Here is a 23,181-nt window from a genome sequence, read left to right on the forward strand (position 1 = left end):
TACTTTATTATCCCCCTGTTCCTCAGCGCTCAGGACCCCCACAGAGCAGGTGTGATGTGGTGGTGGGTCATTCTCAGCGCTGCAGTGACACTGACGTGGTGGTGGTGTGTTAGTGTGTGTTGTGCTGGTGTAGAGTGGATCAGACACAGCAGTGCTGCTGGAGTTTTTAAACCCTGTGTCCACTCTCTGTCCACTCTGTGAGACACTCCTCCCTCGTTGGTCCACCTTGTAGATGTAGAGTCAGAGACAGTAGCTCATCTGTCGCTGCACAGTGTGTGTCGCCCGTCCTCTAGTCCTTCATCAGTGACACAGGACGCTGTCGGCTGGATGTTTTTGGTCGGTGGACTGTTCTCAGTCCAGACACTGAGGGGTTTAAAAACTCCAGCAGCACTGCTGTGTCTGATCCACTCAAGGGGAAATGGGACTAACAAAGTACACAGAACAACAGATGGACTGCAGCGAGCATAAAAAGGAGGTGGTTTTAATGTTATGGCTGATGAGTGTATGATTCTGTAAAACACCTCTCCACAGAAACAAACAGAGCTCTCCACCTCCAACTGGGCAAATTAATTTAACTTTATTCAAATATTGTTGTACAGTAACTACAGATATAAGACATTTATACCAGCTCTCTCTAGACTGCAGCAGTACAGATCAGGACAGGAGAGGAAACACTAACCAGAGCAAACCATGTGGAAAACAGGTCGGGGAAAAACCATAGAACGAGGAGAGCGTTAGTCCCAGGGCCCTCCTTACGGCCAGGACCTCTGCCCGACCCCCACACGGACCCAGACACGCTGGGGAACACACTGACGTTCCACCACGGTGCCCCCCACCTGCAGCGGGGGTCAGACTCTCGAGGAACACAGAGGTGAAATACCGGCACAGGGTTTTATTCCTTATTCCTACTCTTCTAATGCACCTCCTACATTCACCCTACACCCCTCAGCAGCAGCAGCGCCCCGCGGCACTATATCAGGCGTAAAAACACGTTTTATAGAGGTTTAGTGTAAAATGTTATTGTCGTAAAAACTTCTCCCTGTCGTGGTTTTAATGTTTGTGTCGCATCGACAATTTCCATTTAATTTAACCTCAAAAACACATAAACATTAAGCTCTAATAGACGTCTGACCGTCTGTACCTCGTCTAAAACCAGTCCTCACAGAGAGAGACGTTTGGACACAGTGATAAACCCCAGTCCACCACAGTCCTCCTGTTTTCACACCGCTTCATTTTTAGGTTAAATTTATTTTAATAAAATGCCAATCTTCATTTTTAATGCAACACAGTCACCACCAACAACAGAAGAGTGAGTTCTGAGCTACTGTTACACTCCTGTAACTCATAAAGAAGGCTGTTTTTACACCTGATACCGTTCACACCGCACTTATTTACACCAGATAAACTCCCGCAGACATCACTGTCCGTTTGGTGCGTTAAGATTATAGTGAATTGTCGTAAAAGCACAGCTCTGAAGAGATACGTGAAAGAGTGTGAAAAGAAAGCTCTTCTCCTGACATCACACACACACACACACACACACACGGTCAGTAGCTGGCCACTCAGACAGATACACTCTCTACTCAGACGTGTTCAGACACCCCTCTGTAACCCGTGAATTCAGCACGAGCTTCAGAGCCTCCACAGGACGCACCACAGCTGCCCCACGCTAGAGAGGGGTCCGAGATGAGCTCCGTCCAACACCAGTAACTCCTCACTGAAACGTTCTGACAGAGTTGGAGAGAAGCTGTAACTGCAGGAACAACGCTGGACCAGCGGGACCTCTCTCTCACCGCGGAAACTATAAAGGAACTTGCTAAATACATGGAAACATGCTACAGAGGCAGCAGATACACGTTTCCCCTCTTAAAGGATCTGTTTACATCTAAGTCCCGTTTTAAAAATAGTGCCGGGGGTCTCTGAGCTCCACATCCACTCTCCAGCCGTTCACACACCGAGTCATGACACGGCCGCCGCGTGATTACCGTCAGCGCTTAGAGAATTCAGAAAAATAACAATTTACTGTGCATAAGACTCTCAGGACAGCGCTTCCCCCACATTCTCCTTTAAATTACTCACAGCTGGAGGCTACACCCTGATCATCTCACACCGACCGACAGAACAAGCCCTGACCAAGGAGACCCTTCAGAGGGAGAACAGAAACACTGACAGTGACCGGAGAGGACACGACGACGTCAGCTCGGTTCCAGTACAGGAGCTGAAGGGGGTCCAGGTCACCACGGCTGGATGGTTCACTTGGTCAGGGTCAGTACAGCTACGTTCACACCGCGGGGTCAAGCCCGAGTCCGATTCCGCAGGTTCTGTCTAAAGCTCTTCGGGTCTGAACTGAGGGAGTGGAAGCAGGCTGGCGGTCTCCTACCCTCCTCCACAAGTTACATAGTGCAGTTTCTGCAGTGCTGAGACCAGATTACGGCTCGCTGAAACATCACAATGATTCTGAAGCCGCCGTTTTAATGTAAGAATGTTACCCTCTGTTTCTTTAAACAAGACCTGGGTTCAAAGGTCAGGCTTCATCCTCGGGCCGGCTGCAGGAATTTGGCTGAACAAGTCTGAACTTGCCGGGGGTCCTTTACAAACTCTCCACGACCGACAGAGGAGCGGCGTTCAAACCCAAAGCTCAAAATAAACCCCGGTTAAAAACCTGTCAGCAACGAGCTGGCCTCATTTCTTATTTCTATAAAGTTTTATTGTTCTCTTAAACGTGCCATGTTCCTGTTTGTCGTCTCTCAGTAACTCTTTACACAAAGACAGTGCTCCGTCCAGTCTGTGTCCACTCCCTCAAGAGCTCAAATGAAAACAGACGTGATTTAGACTGAGGTAACGGACTATTCCTCACTGCTGTCTTCCTTCGTTCTCCGTTTTAAACGCCGTGTGAATTCAGGTCGCTCTGCAGTGACTGCAGCGTCTCACACACACACACACACACACACGTGTGAAGAAACAGGCTTTGGATTCAGATTCGGCCACTTTCCCCCGCCGTGTGAACGGAGCATAAATGCACACAGTGGCTATAATACACAGGAATAATTACACCCCCCACCCCACACCTTTCATGAGGCTGCACAATATACTGTGTGTGAATCACTACATAAACACGAGCATGCTGTGGTTTACAAACGAGCCTCTAACCAATCACAGAGCTGGATGCTCTGAGCGTCGCAATCACAGACACTCGGCCCTAATTCCGCAGGGCGACTGCTAACGGCGTCACACGGAGGGTTCGGGTGTTTTCAGTAGATCACGTTGTTAATAGGGTGCTCTGTTCATATTGTGCAGCCCCAGGGCAGATTCATTAGAAACCTAAAGCCCCATCATTTTCAAACCCCTTTGCGTCATTATCCACCCACACACAGTGCCCCTTCTGCCCCTCTACGATCACCGCGTGAGAAACTGTCCTCCGTCTCCTCTCCAGTGGACTCTGAAATGGTCTCCATACGGTACAAAACACATCTCATATGTTACATATCATACACAGACAGAGTCTCTCTCTCACACTCTCCCTCCCTCCCTCTCTCTCTCTCGGCTCGCTGTGATCTCTTTAGGAGGAGCTCTCTGGAGACTCGGCTGTCTTTGAGGGCGTCTCCTCTGAGGGACTCTCGCTGGAGATGCCCGTGTCTCCGTTCTCTCCTCCGTCAGCCATCAGGTGCTTCTCCACAGCTGCAGAGGAGGAGGAGGAGGAAGAATCAGTGAACTAGACATTAACGTTAGAATTAACATCACAACACAGTAAAACCACGCGGCGGGCGCTTGCCTTGCAGCGAGGCGGACTCCGCCGGGCCGTTCCTGTGGCCCGAGGCCGAAGCCTCCTCCAGCTCGTCCAGGTAGAGGCGGTAGCGATGGCCGCTGTCGTCCTCGTACTCCACGTTTTCGTCATCGGAGTCCACCTCCGGGGCCACGTACACCACCTCGAACTCGATCTCTCCTCTCTACGGCAGAGCAGAGACAAACCAGGGGTCAGTGCTGGAAAAGATCCAGACTAACGTCGTCACACCGTCCCGAGGTCAATAAAAATAACACACAGCACGAGACAAAAGCTCTTCTGGGACCCTTTCAGAGCGACAGAGCCGTGTGTGGTAAAACCTGCAGTCTGGACCGTGGTTGGCAGATCACTATGTCACTCATTGGACTGACTACTTTAAGGCCACGCCCTCCTTGATTACCATGACAACGATAAATGCCTCCACTCACTTGCTAACTACAACAGTGCTGTAGGACACTAGCTAAAAGAAAAACCAGATTTAGAGAGTAATTAAGTATTTAAAATAATTAAAAACATTTGTAACAGTAATATTAAGTAATAGAAGCTTTGGGACAGCGATCTTCAGTTTGGGACGAATGATAAAAACATCTGTGGATGATTCCCATAAAAGTCTGGAGCCCGGGGGTATCTCCCCCTCACAGCTGTAATTCAGCACTGATTTACTCAAGAAAAGACTCAAGAAAAGAAAAGAAAGACAGACACCGAGTTTTTAAGAGAACAGAGAGTTAACACCACAGGGGCACAGAGGGCAAACAGATCAACTTCAGCGCAGTGTAAAGTCCAGCGCCGTACAATAAATAAAGGCTGTGCACACGGCTGTCTGCTTTGATCTGGAGAAGGTGCTCAGAGAGAGAGAGAGAGAGAGAGGGAGAAAGAGAAAAAGAGAGAGAAAGTGAGAGAGAGAGAGAAAAAGAGAGAGAAAGTGAGAGAGAGAGAGAAAAAGAGAGAGACAGAGAAAGAGAGAGAGAGAAAGAAAAAGAGAGAGAGAAAGAGAACGTGAGAGAGAGGGAGAGAGAGAAAGAAAGAGAAAAAGAGAAAGTGAGAGAAAGAGAGAGAGAGAAGAGAGAGAAAGAAAAAGAGAGAGAGAAAGTGAGAGGGAGAAAGAGAGAAAGTGAGAGAGAGAGAGAGGGAGAAAGAGAAAAAGAGAAAGTAAGAGAGAGAGAAAAAGAGAGAAAGTGAGAGAGAGAGAGGGAGAAAGAGAAAAAGAAAGAAAGTGAGAGAGGGAGAGAAAAAGAGAGAAAGTGAGAGAGAGAGAGGGAGAAAGAGAGAAAGTAAGAGAGAGGGAGAGAGAGAAAGAGAAAAAGTGAAAGAGAGAGAGAGAGAGAGAAAGAGAAAAAGTGAAAGAGAGAGAGAGAGAGAGAGAGATACCTGCTGGGAGAGGATGGTGACGGCCTCCTTGTGCTTGGCGTCTCTCAGGTTGATGTTGTTGACGGCTAAGATGGCGTCTCCGACGTGCAGCCCCCCACAGCGCTCTGCGGGCTGAGCCGGGTGGATCTCGGAGATCAGAATGGGAACGCCGTGCTCTTTACCTCCCTGAATTAACAGCACATCAGAGACACAACAGCTCACTTTACAGTTCACTCTCAGCTTTTACAATGTGCAGCCGACACAGCAGGAGTCCCTACAGTCCCCAGACGGGAGGCACTGCCCCTCTCTCCACAGTGGAACACGGCTCGGAGTTTTAAAGAGAGGCCTGTGACCTGATGAGAAAACACAAGGATCTTTTGTTTGTTCTCCTTCTTCTCCGTTTTAACTCACTCACTGCTCGTTGCGTCTGTTTTGCTGAGTTTAACCTCGTCTTTGCGCTCTCACAAACACGGGTCCTGCGCTGTGATTGGACGGACTCAGACGAGGGGGCGGGGTCGTTATAAAGTCTCTGAACTTGACGTCAGAAGCGGAGCAGAATCAGAACGACTCGTTTTTATCCCGTGTTTTCAGACTCGGAGCACAGAAAACTGACTGGGCGAGTCTTGTTTCACAGTGTGTGGGTTGGTGGGCTCCAGATTCACACATTAATTATGCTAATGCATTTAAAAGTGTGTTCTTTTGAAGAGTACACTGTAATTAATATTAAAAATCTGTTGTAAACACACCTTTCATTTTTATTAACAAATGAGGCACGTCATTATTCCGAGGTTTGTGTGACACTCATTAAACACATGCTGCTTGTTGTATGTTTATTAAAACATTAAAATAGTGAGGTCTGGTCAAATCTGAATCAATACTGGTGTTGGATCTTTGTTATTGTCCGACACTTTATTAAATACAGATCATTTCAAAATGACTACTTTCCAAATTAAAATGTTTTAAAATAAAGCAATAAATATTAGAACTGAATGATTGACTGCGTATGAAGCTGCTGTAATCTTTGCATGTGTCGCTGTGTGTGGTGTAAATCTAGCAGTGAGACGGACGACTACAGAACTAAGGTTTAAACAGTGATCTTTCCAGTTTAGTCAAGAGTAGCATAAAAGACCTTGGTGTTATTTTACAGCAACTCACCTGGACTACTGTATCTCACTGTGTCTGGACATGAATCTAACCTCACTGTGTTTACAGCCGCTAGGATGTTGACTGGCAGCAGGAACAGGGACCGTATCTCTCCAGTTATAGCTTCACTCCGTTAGCTTCCTGTTTATCACAGGGTTGATTTCACGATCGCTTTATAATGTTTTTAAAGGATTACACGGACAAACACCATCTTATTAAATGCATTACTCCGCGCTCTGTGAGGTCCTCTGACTAATCACCGCTGGCTGTTCCTCGTTCTCGTCTGAAGCTCAGAGGTGATCGAGTCTTCCTCTGGATGTTAGATCCACTCCAACTCTTTTAAATTTACAGACTTCACACTTACCTTTTTACCTCGGCCTTTCACATTCCACAGGTACGTTTTATTTTTGTATTTTATTTGTAATTTTTATGTATTTAATTTCGTCTTATTTAATGTTTCAGGAAACCAGGAAAAGACACGTTTCTACTCGTGGAGATGATGTAACCGTGTCAGACCCTTAGAGACAAAGCACAACCAAACAAAGAGCAGCCTGAGGGCGCGGAGTGAAACTTAAATACCTCTGCGCAGCCGTAAAAGCCCTCCATTTTCCCTCATCTCTACGCAACTGTTAAACTCAGTTCTGAGAGACAGAGTGGGACACGGCTGAACGAGCTCAGACACAGACTGGGAAACAACTCTACTGCAGCTCCTGAGGATTAGGATTCTCTATGATGTGACACTAGTGTAGACTGCGAGGGCACAGATCTTATTACGGTCTCCGAACAGAGCGGAGGTACGTTGTCATTTAGTCATCGTTTGCATCACTTCACAGCTCGTCTTCATCTAATAAAATAACTACTTCATTCATTCATTCATTGTCTATAACCCTTATCCAGTTCAGGGTCGCGGTGGGTCCAAGGCGGGAATACATCCTGGAGGGGGCGCCAGTCAAACACACACACGGACACTTTTGAAAACACACCACACTCCTCACAGACAGTCACCCGGAGCTGGAATCGAACCCACAACCTCCAGGTCCCTGGAGCTGTGTGACTGCGACACCTACCTGCTGCACCACCGTGCCGCCCATAACTACTTCAGTGAAGTATAAATTCACTGTGATATTTAGCTGGTTTTTACATTCTGGGCTTTTCCAGAAAAAAATGCACAATTTCAAAATAAAAGCCTGAAAGAGTTGCACAGAAAACCTACTACAGAGGAGTTCAGCTCCTGTGGAAAAGCGCAGCCTGTACTCACCGTGATTGAGATTCCCAGGCCCTCGTGATCCTCCTTAGACAGAACCACTTTGCGTATGGGTCCGACTCCTTGGGTCTTCTTCAGAGAGTCCGGGTCCTGATAAAGGATGAGCAGGGAGCAGGTTACCGTTTCTTTAAAACTGAACATTAATGAGAAATATTGCTAGCGATTCACCAGTAGCTCAAGCTGTGGCCTGATCCAGGACCAGGGAGATCAGTGACGTGTGTCTTACATGCCCGGCAGGTGACGGTAAAGGCTTCTTTGGATCATTGCGCCCTCTGCAGGCTCGGATGACGGTCTTGTGGCGGTGAAGGTGGATCTCTGCCTCCAGCTGGTTCCACAGTTTATCGTGAGCCGGCCCCTTCATGTCTCGGCCCAGGAGCTGAATCTGCTGAACCCTGCGGGACACAGTGTCCGGCTCAGTTCTCTGCAGTGGACCTGCGCTCTGAGGCTCTGGTTTCTACAAACCGCCCACAGGCTGCGACTGTGCGTGTGTCAGGATCATACTGAGTGTGTCAGTTACCTCCCAGCCAGCTCTTTGTCCAGGTACTTGGCTGCCAGTCTAGCTCCGTACACCTCCGCCTGCAGGACCGCAATGTGCCTGCGCAGAGCCTCGTTCTCTTTTTTAAGCATCCGCACCTCTGCCTCCAGCTTTACCTCCTTCACTTTCTCCTTCTTGCTGGCCTCCAGTTCCTTCTCCTGTTGTACAAGTGAGTGTCAGCACACACACAAATGAAGTACAAACTGTAAAGCTTTCAGAGAGAGGCAGCGCACCCAGATGCAGCCTCAAAGACAGCTGGGTACAACCTCAACTTGGGCAGAAGCAGCTCGAGTAGATGTTACCCAGATCACTACTGAGCTACTAAACGTCTGAGAGATGTTATTAGGGATAGAGCCGTCTACACTAGTCTCTGTCGGACTCTACAGCTGGTGCTACCTCAGATCCAACTCCCCGGCCTTATTTGGGGCCACTGACTGTGTGTCTGGGTCTCTGTACATTTTACAAAACCACGTTTTACAGAGAGAACACACTAGGTCTGTTTATGACGTAACGTTTTATTGATGCTAACAAACCTTGGCGTAAATGTGAGCCCAGCAACACTTTGGCCAGGGGGCTGCCTACCACACAAAGTTGGAGCTAACTGACTACCACCTTAGGGGGGGGGGGGGTTCTTAATCCCAAGCTAAGGCTTAACCCCAGCAGAACCAGGTCTGCAGAGTGAAAGGGGAGTAAACTCTGTGGTGATTCTGACTATGGACACAGCTCACTAGGAAAACTATGTAAAATAAAAGCGATGGTCTACTTTGACTCACAGATGAGGAGTGGAAGACACAAACAAACACAAACATTTACACAAACACCACACCGGCAGCTAGACCCCAGCCCACAGTGGCAGTCTAGACACACAAGCCCCGCTTTGCTCTAAAGCTCTGGACTTCATAAGAGCACAAGCTAAGCTCTGAAAAAAACACAGTACCAGCAAAACCTGCTATCGCTACTAAAGAGTAAAACACTGTGTAAGCCCAATGCAAACACAAAACAGGTTTTCAACACCTGGTGCTAGAGTACCCGCCCTTGTCCGGCATGTTTCAGTCGCACTGCTCCCACACTGACACTCTTCTGGTTCAGGAGCTGATGAGGTAGATCAGATTTATTTGGGAGTGGGGGGGGGGCAGTGCGCAGGACAAGGGCAACGCTGGGACCAAGGTTGGGAACCACTGACATTAAACAGTGGAGCACACCAGTTGGGTTAGTACACACGTGTGAATCTGTACCTCTACAGACTTTAAAACAGGGTTAGACAAAAGCAAAATCACGTTTACATCATTTTCCACTGACCCCAGATCAGTGGAGGCATGTTTGACGTCGTATCTTCTGTAACTCAGTTCAATCGTTTATTTATTAAGATCTATGTTGATATTTCTCAGGAAGGTACGCTGCCTCTCTAGCCGTATCTACAAGTCCGCGCCACATTAATTAAGACCTGGACGGCGATCGAGACAAGACCTGCCTGAGTATAGACCTCTAATGTCTGTGGCATCGTCCAAATCTGGACACCAAACAGGTCCTGGCTGATCAACAGCGTCTGGGATAAAGTGGGAAACCTTGTAAACGTGATTTTTCACCAACTCATTCTTTTAAAAGTACGGCAGTAAACAGAGGGCTCTAGGGCTGTCACAGTTACTCGGATCATGATTATTAAATCACTGAAGTACACCGTTTATTAGAATTGTAGGACATTAGTGCATTGGTGACGATTAGTTGAAGATGGTGCATATTTAAAAAGGGACATATTCTCCTCAGCTTTCAAAGGGATCACAGTTCTGGGTCTTTAATGAACTCTCTGAGACCTGCTTTGGTCCAAACCCCACAGCAGTGTTCTCCCCCTGTGTAAACAGCCCCTGTTCAGAACGCCCGCTTTCAGCACCTGTTCCTTTAAATGATAATGAGCCGCTCTCTGTTCACCCCGACCCCGAGCGCACAGCAGTGAGGAGCGAGGAGCAGAAGCTCTGGTTTTTAGCCGTTTTCACTCTGTTCTCTTTCTTCTCCGTTTTTACTCAGTGCTCTTATTTCTCCGCGCTCGTTGTGTCTGTTTTGCTGAGTTTAACCTCGTATTTGTGCTCTCACATAAACACGGGTCCAGCGCTGTGATTGGACAGACTCAGACGAGGGGGCGGGGCCGTTATAAAGTCTCTGCACTTGACGTCAGTAGAGAAGCACAGTCAGAGCGGCTCGTTTTATCCTGTGTTTTCAGACTTAGGATGAGCACAGGAAACTGACTGGATGGTCTTGTTTCACAGTGTGAGGGTTGGTGGGCTCCAGAGACACATTTATTAATGTGAACATTCACTGAACAAAGGAGTTTTTCATATGTCCCCTTTAAATACCTGGTCTCATGTATGTACCTCATGATGGTGAGTCTTTACTGATTTAATCTGATTATTCAATCACTAATCAAAGTAACGGTAATTCACTCGATTCCTAGGAAAATCAGCAGTGACAGTCCTAGAGAGGACGAGGGAACGGAACACGAAACACAGAGTTACGAAGCACTTACCATCTCCTCCACGGAGGGAACGGGCTTAGGGCCAAGGAGAGAAACAGAGTCAGAGGTTAGAAAGGCAGTATTAAAGGGGAAGGCAGGTAAAAGAAGCATAAGTAAACATTCAGACTGAGTCCGTAGACTCGGGTCATTACGAGAGAACAGTTCAAACTCGTTAGACATGTACTCATTCACTTTCTGCTCTGTGGGGGTCCTGAGCGCTGAGGAACAGGGGGAGAGGGGGGTAACAAAGTATGCAGAGCAATGTATACACTACAGTGTGTAATTGTAGCACTACAGAGTGCCCCTGTGTGGTCAGTGGAGCTGAGAGAATTTATATTAATCGCTGTCCAATGAAAATCATGCATCTAAATAGTAACTTTACAGAAGGAGGATAAAACCTTCTTAACTTTCAGAGGAAGTCAATGTAAACAGATTTTATTCAGTCCATTTGGAGCATTTCTATTGGTCCAGTGTGGAGGACAGTGGCTGTGTTCAAATGATGTAGTAACTAAACAGATACAGGCTTTTCATTGGACAGTGATGATATGTAATAAATAATTAAATTAAATTACAATAATGTCCACATAAAGCTTCTTTAAATGTATAAATGTTAAAAATTCTATAATAAAGTAATGATATTAAAAACAATCATAAACTGTAACTAAGTTTTCCCCCTAGTGTCCACACTTCAACTTTATTCTAGTCTCCATCATTCGGGACACATTTAAATATTTTCCTCCAGTTATAAGTCGTCTCCCCTGATCTCACCCAGCGCCCCACGAACAGCCTCCTGACGACAGGGGGCCAAGCCCACGCTCAGACCGCGGTCTGGAGGTCTAAACGATTCAGCACCTCATTTAACACAGCTCTGTCTTTTCTGTAAAGTTCTGCCGAACACAGTCGATTGTCTCAGGGGCGGTCAGTGAGTGTGGAGCTCACCAGGCGGTCTTTGATGGAGCCGGAGTCCACGGCCTGGCCGGCTTTAGAGTGAAGATGCAGCTGGAGAGCGTGGAGCTGGAGCAGCTGCTCATGGACCTCCTTCTCCACCACAGTCTTCTCCGCCTGCACGTCCGTCAGCTCCGATTTCAGATCCACCAGCTGAGCCTGCAGCGCGGGGCGCACACACACACACAAACACACACACACACACACGAAACAAGAGTATTAATATGAGCGTATGTCATTTTCCTCCATGCAGTTATTTAATAAACAATAATACATCATCTCAAAGTTCATCAACGTTTGATTTGAGAAAAACTCATTCATTCATCTCCCTCTACATCTACATTCATTCATTCATCTTCCTATATGTCTACATTCATTCATTCATCTTCCTCGACATCTACATTCATTCATTCATCTTCCTCTACATCTATATGCTTTCATTCATTCATTCATCTTCCTCTGCATCTATATTCATTCATTCATTCATTCATTCATCTTCCTCTACACCTATATTCATTCATTCATCTTCCTATATGTCTACATTCATTCATTCATCTTCCTCTACATCTACATTCATTCATTCATCTTCCTATATGTCTACATTCATTCATTCATCTTCCTCTACATCTACATTCATTCATTCATCTTCCTATACGTCTACATTCATTCATCTTCCTCGACATCTACATTCATTCATTCATTCATTCATTCATCTTCCTCTACACCTATATTCATTCATTCATCTTCCTATACGTCTACATTCATTCATTCATTCATTCATCTTCCTCTACATCTACATTCATTCATTATCTATAAATACCATCAAACACAATTACACAGTCTCTCTCTCTCTCTCTCTCTCTCGTGGACAATTCATTCATTCATTAATTTCTCTGTCTTTCTCTCTCTCACAGTTTCAATCATTCAGAGATTAAATCAGAAGTGAATATATTAAAAATCAGCCACACACTTTTGTTTTTTTTCATAAACAGTAGGAGGACTACGAATAAAAATCCCCACGCCGCGTTCTGACGTTAGATCCTTGTTTGAATCTCTCTTCTTACACTGGGGGGTGTTTTATTGCACAGCTGCAGTAAACGTGGCTCTCTGCTTTGTTTAGTGCCGGGAGCAAGGCGTTTCTGCCTCCTCCTCTGGTGCAGGATGTTGCTGGCTCCTACCTACTCAAGCGTTTCTGAGAGGAACCTGCACTAATGACCGAGTCGAAGCTCACACACCCCACTGTCTCTCAGAGGAAGAGCAGCCCTCCAAGAGACAACCCTCAGAAACAGAGCTCCTCATGACCCCAGAGTCAGCTCCTCATCACACGCTCAGGAACATGGGCCGGAGATGTGTTCGCTGCCAATGATCACACCCCCTTTCCCTTTCCACAGCTACAAGCCGGGGGTCCGACTCAGACAGTAACAGACAATGCAGTCTTCTGGTGGAGGATATTCAGGACGGACACATTCAAGAATCTCACTGAAGGTAAAATGAGGTTCACACAGACCCTGCGTCGAACTGATAGAGCGCCCCCTTTTAGCACTTTGTTTGTTTCCAGTGCACAAAACTAATTTGGAACAATTCAGCACATTAACACCAACAGGAACAGGTTCTGGAACCAGAAGTTCATTTCCAGCTGGAACCAAAGGAGAGTTGGTTCTTCAGTGTGAACTGTGTGTGACAAGATAAAGAAGCTCCAGAAAGAGCTCAGAGCCTCAAATAAAGCCTATAGCGCAGTGGAGCTGAGAGAGCTCAGTTTCAGTGCAATATAATAATAATAATAATAATAATTTGTACTTATATAGCACTCTTCGGGAACCCAAAGACACTTAGTGTGGAATACTGTCCTGGGTGGTGTTCTGGGTAAAGACCAGAGAATCAGACAGAGCTAAATAAGCAGATCTGGACTGAAGAAACCATTTTGTGGATGGTGAGGCAAAGCCTGAGGATCCTGGAGTGCACTACCCACCCCTTCTCTCTCAGCTCTGACCTAACACGGTTTCCTGCTTTAACAGAAAGGAAGTAGAGTCATGTGGCAGCGCTGTCATTTAACCACATTCGCATTTTCATTTGGGAAATGACAGCACTGTGATCCGCAGGAAGACACTGTAAGAGTTAATGCAGCTGTCGTCACTGACTCAGCAACTGAGTAATCTACAGATTATTTAGGGATTAGTATAAATACATGGTTTTCAGAAAAAAACATAGAAGCTGTCATTAAACTTTAGCTCAGTTAAGAGTTTTAAACCATTCTCTGTGTTTCAAAGATTGTTAGTAAAAAGATGACAGCACTACAATTAAAGCCCTGCACAGGGAGTGGAGGAGCTCCTCAGGGAGGTGTTTACAGTGAAAGACTGTACACGTCTCCTCAGTGATAAACTCCTGCATCCAGACGAGTTCCTGCAGAACGAGCTGCTTTTCCTGTGGAACTAAACCTTCAGCACTTTCTGACTTTTCAGTTTGGTCCGAACTAAAACAGCACGTCTGAAAGCGGTCCGGATCAAAGTCCGACCCAAAGAGGTGGACTTCGGCCAGGTCAAACTGAACCGAGGTCTGGTTTGGGTACAGTGTGAAAACATGTTAAATCACAGAGAACTTTCTATAAAAGAAGCATGACCCCAAGAGCCCATGCTTATTTAATCCTGTCTGAACAGGGCTTAGGGCGGCACGGTGGTGCAGCAGGTAGGTGTCGAAGTCACACAGCTCCAGGGACCTGGAGGTTGTGGGTTCATTTCCCGTTCCGGGTGACTGTCTGTGAGGAGTGTGGTGTGTTCTCCCTGTGTCTGCGTGGGTTTCCTCCGGGTGACTGTCTGTGAGGAGTGTGGTGTGTTCTCCCTGTGTCTGCGTGGGTTTCCTCTGGGTGACTGTCTGTGAGGAGTGTGGTGTGTTCTCCCTGTGTCTGCATGGGTTTCCTCCGGGTGACTGTCTGTGAGGAGCGTGGTGTGTTCTCCCTGTGTCTGCATGGGTTTCCTCCGGGTGACTGTCTGTGAGGAGCGTGGTGTGTTCTCCCTGTGTCTGCGTGGGTTTCCTCCGGGTGACTGTCTGTGAGGAGTGTGGTGTGTTCTCTCTGTGTCTGCGTGGGTTTCCTCCGGGTGACTGTCTGTGAGGAGTGTGGTGTGTTCTCCCTGTGTCTGCGTGGGTTTCCTCCGGGTGACTGTCTGTGAGGAGTGTGGTGTGTCCATCCTCAGAGAGACCAGTCACTGATTTATCTATGGAGATGGCCCAGACTGTTCTTACTGATCTCGTCAACCCTTGTTCAGTGACTTCAGTCTTCGCAGGGTTATTCAGCCAAGGTGCAGGAATAAAACCTCATTTGTCCCTGCTGTTATCGTTTTCCTGAAAGCTATGTAAATGTCTAATGCTATGTAAAGTGGGTGTGGTGGGGGGACTGGGTTGTGATGATGTGTTGTGGTGATTGTTGTGCTGTTGGCTGAGCAACAAATGGCCCCTTTACATAATAAAGTAAACCTAACCGAATTGCGACAGCCTTAAACAGTAACGCACATTAAGATCAGGAACCTGCTCGGAGGTCTGTGAAGTGGTGAACACGTTCCAGAAGTTCAGCTGCTCTCCTGAGCCCAACTGCTCTGGCTTTACAGCTGAAGGAGACAGAACAGCTGAACACACAGACAGAGGCATCTCACAGCAGCCACACGTACTCCACACCAGAGCTGCACAGCGTAGTGTAAATATCCTGGACTACAATTATGTTGCCTCCCTAAGTGCTGTAAATGGATTCCTGCTTTAAAAAAAACATCATCAACAAAGAGAGACGTAATCTGAGATGCCCCTGAGATTCGGAGGCTCCTGCTCATTCCTGCGTCTCACCTTCACAAACGTTGATGCTTTTACTGCACACAGCTCTTAACACACTCATAACATAACGTTAAAGACCACCACACCCTCGCTGCACCTCCATCGTCCTCCATTCTCACCGCTCTCTGTTTGTTCTTCTGCTCCGGACGAGTCCCCCTTCTGAGTCCTGGGAGGGTGTCAAACATTCGACCCTCCAGTAGTTGCAGCCTAAAGCCCCAGCCCTCACATTCACACCCAGCTTTTAATCCCCAGGAAGATCCGCTGACAGCTGCCTCGATTAAACTGTTGTGTCTAGATACAGCGGCGCGGGGTTTGTGTTTATAACTGAAGTGAAGCGAAGCAGAGACATGATCCCAGCCCTTATCAGTAATGACAGTGACACAATCACTGCACTGCACTAATGATCTATTAATAGGTGAAAACAGCTTAATTCTAGTTCATATTTTTAATAATGATTTTACCTCAAGAAAGTGGAAGTCAAAATATTCAGCAAAACATTATAATACTTTAATAATTTTTTATATAACAACTTTTTTACAGCGCAGAAAACACCCTCAGCAGACAGTTCTGTACGGTGTGTGTGTGTGTGTGTGTGTGTGTGAAAACAGTTTTGTAGGCTACAGTGTGAACACAGTTCTGATTTTCACACTTGTCTTATTTTCAGTTTAACATGCTCTGAATGCAGGTGGGTGTGTGTGTGTTGACTGTGAAGAAGTGACTGTGTGTGTGTGTGTGTGTACACACGTGTCCATATTTAAACTCTATAAAACCGTTGTGTCTTAAAGGCCATAAGTAAACTGTGGGGACTTGAATGAGAGCCGCTGCTGTATGGCATCGTATCTGCTACAAGTCCGACACCTTTGGGCTCTACGTGGAACCCTTCGTGCTGAGAGGATACGCCGAGGAGACCACTGCAGGATTCGTTTGCTCTACTTGGTAGTGCACTGTCATTATGTTATAAATAAATAGCAGGTTATCACAGCTCTCTGTGTATTTTCAATCAGCAAGAAGAGCGCTAATGAGCACCGAGTGGGAAGCAGAAGGAAATACCCGCCTTTTTACGATGTGCTATTTTTAGCTTTAACATTTACAGAGCACAATAACCTGAATGATTACTTACTCGCTGGGCAGGTTCTTCAGGCTAATTTCCATTTAGATGAAGCAGGTCGGTTTGGTTTAAAAAGAATGAGATTTTAAGGCTGGGCAGGTGCATACCAGCAATGTATCTCTTTGACGTAGCATTGTCTCTCGACAGAGTCATCACAATAAAGATGGATTTCCAACAGCAGGAATGCAGGCCACTATCTATTTAATCTGTGTGTGTGTGTGTGTGTACTAATTGTCTGTCTTCTGTGAAAACTGGGGGAGCCACACTTTTTACCGGTGCTACTCGGCCCTGCGGACTGGCTAACTGCCTGCTTCCACCGCTGCGAGCACACCACGGTTCAACAGATCAGAACATGACCAGCACAAATCTGAGCGAGCGCATATTTATTTTGTCTTAAAGCAAAAAAACTCTATCTGTGCTCCGTGAAGAGTGCACTCACATTTTTAAAATACGTTCTCAGCGTTTGTGTTAAAATAACCCCAGATTCCCAGAGTTCACTGCCACCAAACCATCTTCAACACCAAAAACACACTGCACTCATTCCTCACCGAGAGAACGCCAAGGTGTGAGGGCCTTATCTGACAAACACAGGCCGGGGCTTGTATTTAAAATGCTGTGGCTCTAATGCACCATTTATTCAGGAATCCCTCAGTGTAAACTGTACTGTAAACTTAAACCAAAATATCATACACTTACGCAGGCACTCTCAGACCATTACTGGTACTGGTCTTAGTTCCTTTAAATTTAGGAACAGCAGTGAACCATATTTTTCCCATTTCAGCTGCAGAATTTATTGTGGTTGGTTTTCTATTTTAAAAACTTGAAATCCTACAGATGTTTAATTTCCCTTCTGCACGAGAGACTTTAATGTAACTTTAAGGTCCACAACTGGACAAAAAGACCCCTGCAGTATCTTTGAGGGACATGTCTGTATGTGATATCAGTGCAGTGTGAACGTACAGTGGGAGACCATGACATCAGCGCAGTGTGAACGTACAGTGGGAGACCGTGACATCAGCGCAGTGTGAACGTACAGTGGGAGACCGTGACATCAGCGTAGTGTGAAGGTACAGTGGGAGACTAATATCAGTACAGTGTGAATGTACAGTGGGAGACCGTGACATCAGCGCAGTGTGAACGTACAGTGGGAGACCGTGACATCAGTGCAGTGTGAACGTACAGTGGGAGACCGTGACATCAGCACAGTGTGAACGTACAGTGGGAGACCGTGACATCAGCGCAGTGTGAGCGTACAGTGGGAGACTAATATCAGTGCAGTGTGAACGTACAGTGGGAGACTAATATCAGTACAGTGTGAACGTACAGTGGGAGACCGTGACATCAGCGCAGTGTGAACGTACAGTGGGAGACTAATATCAGTGCAGTGTGAATGTACAGTGGGAGACTGTAATATCAGTACAGTGTGAATGTACAGTGGGAGACTAATATCAGTACAGTGTGAATGTACAGTGGGAGACTGTAATATCAGTACAGTGTGAATGTACAGTGGGAGACTAATATCAGTACAGTGTGAATGTACAGTGGGAGACCGTGACATCAGCGCAGTGTGAACGTACAGTGGGAGACTAATATCAGTGCAGTGTGAATGTACAGTGGGAGACTGTAATATCAGTACAGTGTGAATGTACAGTGGGAGACTAATATCAGTACAGTGTGAATGTACAGTGGGAGACTGTAATATCAGTACAGTGTGAATGTACAGTGGGAGACTAATATCAGTACAGTGTGAATGTACAGTGGGAGACTAATATCAGTACAGTGTGAACGTACAGTGGGAGACTAATATCAGTACAGTGTGAACGTACAGTGGGAGACTGTAATATCAGTACAGTGTGAATGTACAGTGGGAGACTAATATCAGTACAGTGTGAATGTACAGTGGGAGACTGTAATATCAGTACAGTGTGAATGTACAGTGGGAGACTAATATCAGTACAGTGTGAACGTACAGTGGGAGACTAATATCAGTACAGTGTGAACGTACAGTGGGAGACCGTGACATCAGCGCAGTGTGAACGTACAGTGGGAGACTAATATCAGTACAGTGTGAACGTACAGTGGGAGACTAATATCAGTGCAGTGTGAATGTACAGTGGGAGACTGTAATATCAGTACAGTGTGAATGTACAGTGGGAGACTGTAATATCAGTACAGTGTGAATGTACAGTGGGAGACTAATATCAGTACAGTGTGAACGTACAGTGGGAGACTAATATCAGTACAGTGTGAACGTACAGTGGGAGACCGTGACATCAGCGCAGTGTGAACGTACAGTGGGAGCCTAATATCAGTGCAGTGTGAACGTACAGTGGGAGACTAATATCAGTACAGTGTGAACGTACAGTGGGAGACTAATATCAGTACAGTGTGAACGTACAGTGGGAGACCATGACATCAGCGCAGTGTGAACGTACAGTGGGAGACCGTGACATCATCGCAGTGTGAACGTACAGTGGGAGACTATGACATCAGCACAGTGTGAACGTACAGTGGGAGACTGTAACATCAGTGCAGTGTGAAAGTACAGTGGGAGACCGTGACATCAGTGCAGTGTGAACGTACAGTGGGAGACCGTGACATCAGCGCAGTGTGAACGTACAGTGGGAGACCGTGACATCAGCGCAGTGTGAACGTACAGTGGGAGACCGTGACATCAGCGCAGTGTGAGCGTACAGTGGGAGACTAATATCAGTACAGTGTGAATGTACAGTGAGACACAAATATCAGTACAGTGTGAATGTACAGTGAGACACTAATATCAGTACAGTGTGAATGTACAGTGGGAAACTAATATCAGTACAGTGTGAACGTACAGTGGGAAACTAATATCAGTACAGTGTGAACGTACAGTGGGAAACTAATATCAGTACAGTGTGAACGTACAGTGGGAGACCGTGACATCAGTGCAGTGTGAACGTACAGTGGGAGACTAATATCAGTACAGTGTGAACATAGAGTGGGAGACTAATATCAGTACAGTGTGAATGTACAGTGAGACACTAATATCAGTACAGTGTGAATGTACAGTGAGACACTAATATCAGTACAGTGTGAATGTACAGTGGGAAACTAATATCAGTACAGTGTGAATGTACAGTGAGACACTAATATCAGTACAGTGTGAATGTACAGTGGGAGACTAATATCAGTACAGTGTGAATGTACAGTGGGAGACTAATATCAGTACAGTGTGAATGTACAGTGAGACACTAATATCAGTACAGTGTGAACGTACAGTGGGAGACTAATATCAGTACAGTGTGAATGTACAGTGAGACACTAATATCAGTACAGTGTGAATGTACAGTGGGAAACTAATATCAGTACAGTGTGAACATAGAGTGGGAGACTAATAGTGCAGTGTGAACGTACAGTGGGAGACTAATATCAGTACAGTGTGAATGTACAGTGAGACACTAATATCAGTACAGTGTGAATGTACAGTGGGAAACTAATATCAGTACAGTGTGAACATAGAGTGGGAGACTAATATCAGTACAGTGTGAATGTACAGTGAGACACTAATATCAGTACAGTGTGAATGTACAGTGGGAAACTAATATCAGTACAGTGTGAACATAGAGTGGGAGACTAATAGTGCAGTGTGAACGTACAGTGGGAGACTAATATCAGTACAGTGTGAATGTACAGTGAGACACTAATATCAGTACAGTGTGAATGTACAGTGGGAAACTAATATCAGTACAGTGTGAACATAGAGTGGGAAACTAATATCAGTACAGTGTGAACATAGAGTGGGAGACTAATAGTGCAGTGTGAACGTACAGTGGGAGACTAATATCAGTACAGTGTGAATGTACAGTGAGACACTAATATCAGTGCAGTGTGAACGTACAGTGGGAGACTAATATCAGTACAGTGTGAACATAGAGTGGGAGACTAATATCAGTGCAGTGTGAATGTACAGTGAGACACTAATATCAGTGCAGTGTGAACGTACAGTGGGAGACTAATATCAGTACAGTGTGAACATAGAGTGGGAGACTAATATCAGTGCAGTGTGAATGTACAGTGAGACACTAATATCAGTACAGTGTGAACGTACAGTGGGAGACTAATATCAGTACAGTGTGAACATAGAGTGGGAGACTAATATCAGTGCAGTGTGAATGTACAGTGAGACACTAATATCAGTACAGTGTGAATGTACAGTGAGACACTAATATCAGTGCAGTGTGAATGTACAGTGAGACACTAATATCAGTACAGTGTGATTGTGCAGTGTATCAGTGTAATTTACCTCCAGTTTGTGGTTGAGCTGGAAGACGGTCTGTGCTTTGTGGCAGAGCTGGGCGAAGCACGAGCTGAGGCTGGTCATCTTCTGGCGGCCTTCATAGGTGATGTCGGCCTGGTCCGGGTCTATTTCCCCCAGGAGCAGGTCCACGTCCACGAAGGCTTTGTCGAACTCCTTCTCCAGGACCTCCAGCCAGCGGAACATGGAGACTCCCGAGGCCGGAGCTCCCAGCGCTGTTCCCTGTGGTCCGCACCCCGACATCCTCTCACTGCAGGCCGGCTACGGCCAAGCGAACACCCGTTCCCAAACAAACACAACTAAACGCTTATTCCGGGACCCTGAGTCTCTCCCGCGGCGCAGACCGACTCTTTCTCTGCCTTTAAACTCTCGCTGGAGGCTTTAGACTCGACAGAGGGATGGGTTTTTGATTTAAAGACGGTAAATATCCGACATCTTCCGTCTCCTCTCCGCTCAGCAGGACATCCGTCATCAGCTCCGAGAGCGATTACACTGGTCTGCCACACCACTCAGAGAAACGATCCGCTGAAAGAGAAACGAAGCAAACGATAACAGATGTAATCGATTGATCTAAACGAACAGAAACAACACATTTTATAATAGAGCAAAGCATATGTTTTTTCTCCCCAAAACCATATATACTTTTCTCAATTAAACCCCACATACATTATTTTCTTATAGAACTTAATTATCAGCACCAGTTACTAAAAATCTAATGAGAAAATAATTACACACAGAAAGTTTCATTTGGGTCCATTTCTGGACACAAGGCAGACGCAAACCCACACTGCACAGAGCATTCACACACTCACCCAGTCACTCACACACTCACTCACACACTCAACCAATCACTCACACACTCACCCAGTCACTCACACACTCACTCACACACTCAACCAATCACTCACACACTCACCCAGTCACTCACACACTCACCCAGTCACTCACACACTCACTCACACACTCACCCAATCACTCACACACTCACCTAGTCATTCACACACTCACCCAGTCACTCACCCAGTCACTCACACACTCACCCAGTCACTCACACACTCACCCAGTCACTCACACACTCACACAATCACTCACCCAGTCACTCACACACTCACCCAGTCACTCACACACTCACACACTCACCCAATCACTCACACACTCACCCAGTCACTCACACACTCACCCAATCACTCACCCAGTCACTCACACACTCACCCAGTCACTCACACACTCACCCAGTCACTCACACACTCACACAATCACTCACCCAGTCACTCACACACTCACCCAGTCACTCACACACTCACCCAGTCACTCACACACTCACCCAGTCATTCACACACTCACCCAGTCACTCACACACTCACCCAATCACTCACACACTCACCCAGTCACTCACACACTCACCCAATCACTCACACACTCACCCAGTCACTCACACACTCACCCAGTCACTCACCCAATCACTCACCCAGTCACTCACACACTCACCCAGTCACTCACACACTCACACACTCACCCAGTCACTCACAGACTCACCCAATCACTCACACACTCACCCAGTCACTCACACACTCACCCAATCACTCACCCAGTCATTCACACACTCACCCAGTCACACACACACTCACCCAATCACTCACACACTCACCCAGTCACTCACACACTCACCCAATCACTCACCCAGTCAGTCACACACTCACCCAGTCACACACACACTCACCCAATCACTCACACACTCACCCAGTCACTCACACACTCACCCAGTCACTCACACACTCACCCAGTCATGCACACACTCACCCAGTCACACACACACTCACCCAATCACTCACACACTCACCCAGTCACACACACACTCACCCAATCACTCACACACTCACCCAGTCACACACACACTCACCCAGTCACTCACACACTCACCCAGTCACTCACACACTCACACACTCACCCAATCACTCACACACTCACCCAGTCACTCACACACTCACCCAATCACTCACACACTCACCCAGTCACTCACACACTCACCCAATCACACACACACTCACCCAATCACTCACACACTCACCCAGTCACTCACACACTCACCCAGTCACTCACACACTCACCCAGTCATGCACACACTCACCCAGTCACACAGACACTCACCCAATCACTCACACACTCACCCAGTCACACACACACACACTCACCCAATCACTCACACACTCACCCAGTCACTCACACACTCACCCAGTCAGTCACACACTCACCCAGTCACACACACACTCACCAAATCACTCACACACTCACCCAGTCAGTCACACACTCACCCAGTCACTCACACACTCACCCAGTCATGCACACACTCACCCAGTCACACACACACTCACCCAGTCAGTCACACACTCACCCAGTCACACACACACTCACCCAATCACTCACACACTCACCCAGTCACTC

The 23,181-nt window shown here is 46.6% G+C and overlaps 1 protein-coding gene across 2 annotated transcripts; it reads right to left on the reverse strand.

Annotated features, from left to right (window-relative positions):
• Positions 1-539: 539 nt before the first annotated feature.
• gopc (golgi-associated PDZ and coiled-coil motif containing) lies at positions 540-21,226 on the reverse strand. Of its 2 annotated transcripts, XM_066676764.1 has the most exons (9): positions 20,728-21,226; positions 11,516-11,680; positions 10,589-10,612; positions 8,053-8,228; positions 7,762-7,927; positions 7,530-7,625; positions 5,150-5,314; positions 3,773-3,947; positions 540-3,678 (listed from the first exon to the last, which is right to left on the reverse strand). In XM_066676764.1, exons 1-9 carry the CDS (start codon positions 20,980-20,982, stop codon positions 3,560-3,562), a joined length of 1,341 nt encoding a protein of 446 aa, XP_066532861.1. In that variant the 5' UTR covers positions 20,983-21,226; the 3' UTR covers positions 540-3,559. The 2 variants fall into 2 exon arrangements, with proteins under 2 accessions (XP_066532861.1, XP_066532862.1); XM_066676765.1 differs by lacking the exon at positions 10,589-10,612.
• Between the last annotated feature and the right edge of the window lie 1,955 nt (positions 21,227-23,181).

The sequence above is a fragment of the Hoplias malabaricus genome, chromosome 7, assembly GCF_029633855.1.
Source record: "Hoplias malabaricus isolate fHopMal1 chromosome 7, fHopMal1.hap1, whole genome shotgun sequence".
Lineage (NCBI taxonomy): Eukaryota > Metazoa > Chordata > Actinopteri > Characiformes > Erythrinidae > Hoplias > Hoplias malabaricus.

What these genes read in the sequence shown, in the direction of transcription:
- gopc (XM_066676764.1), bottom strand. Translation starts at nt 20,982, where the DNA reads ATGTCGGGGTGCGGACCACAGGGAACAGCGCTGGGAGCTCCGGCCTCG. An exon ending in AGCTCAACCACAAACTGGAG is followed by an intron (nt 11,681 to 20,727) that starts GTAAATTACACT and finishes CCCGCGCTGCAG; the next exon opens with GCTCAGCTGGTGGATCTGAA. An exon ending in GGAGTCCGCCTCGCTGCAAG is followed by an intron (nt 3,679 to 3,772) that starts GCAAGCGCCCGC and finishes CCTCCTCTGCAG; the next exon opens with CTGTGGAGAAGCACCTGATG.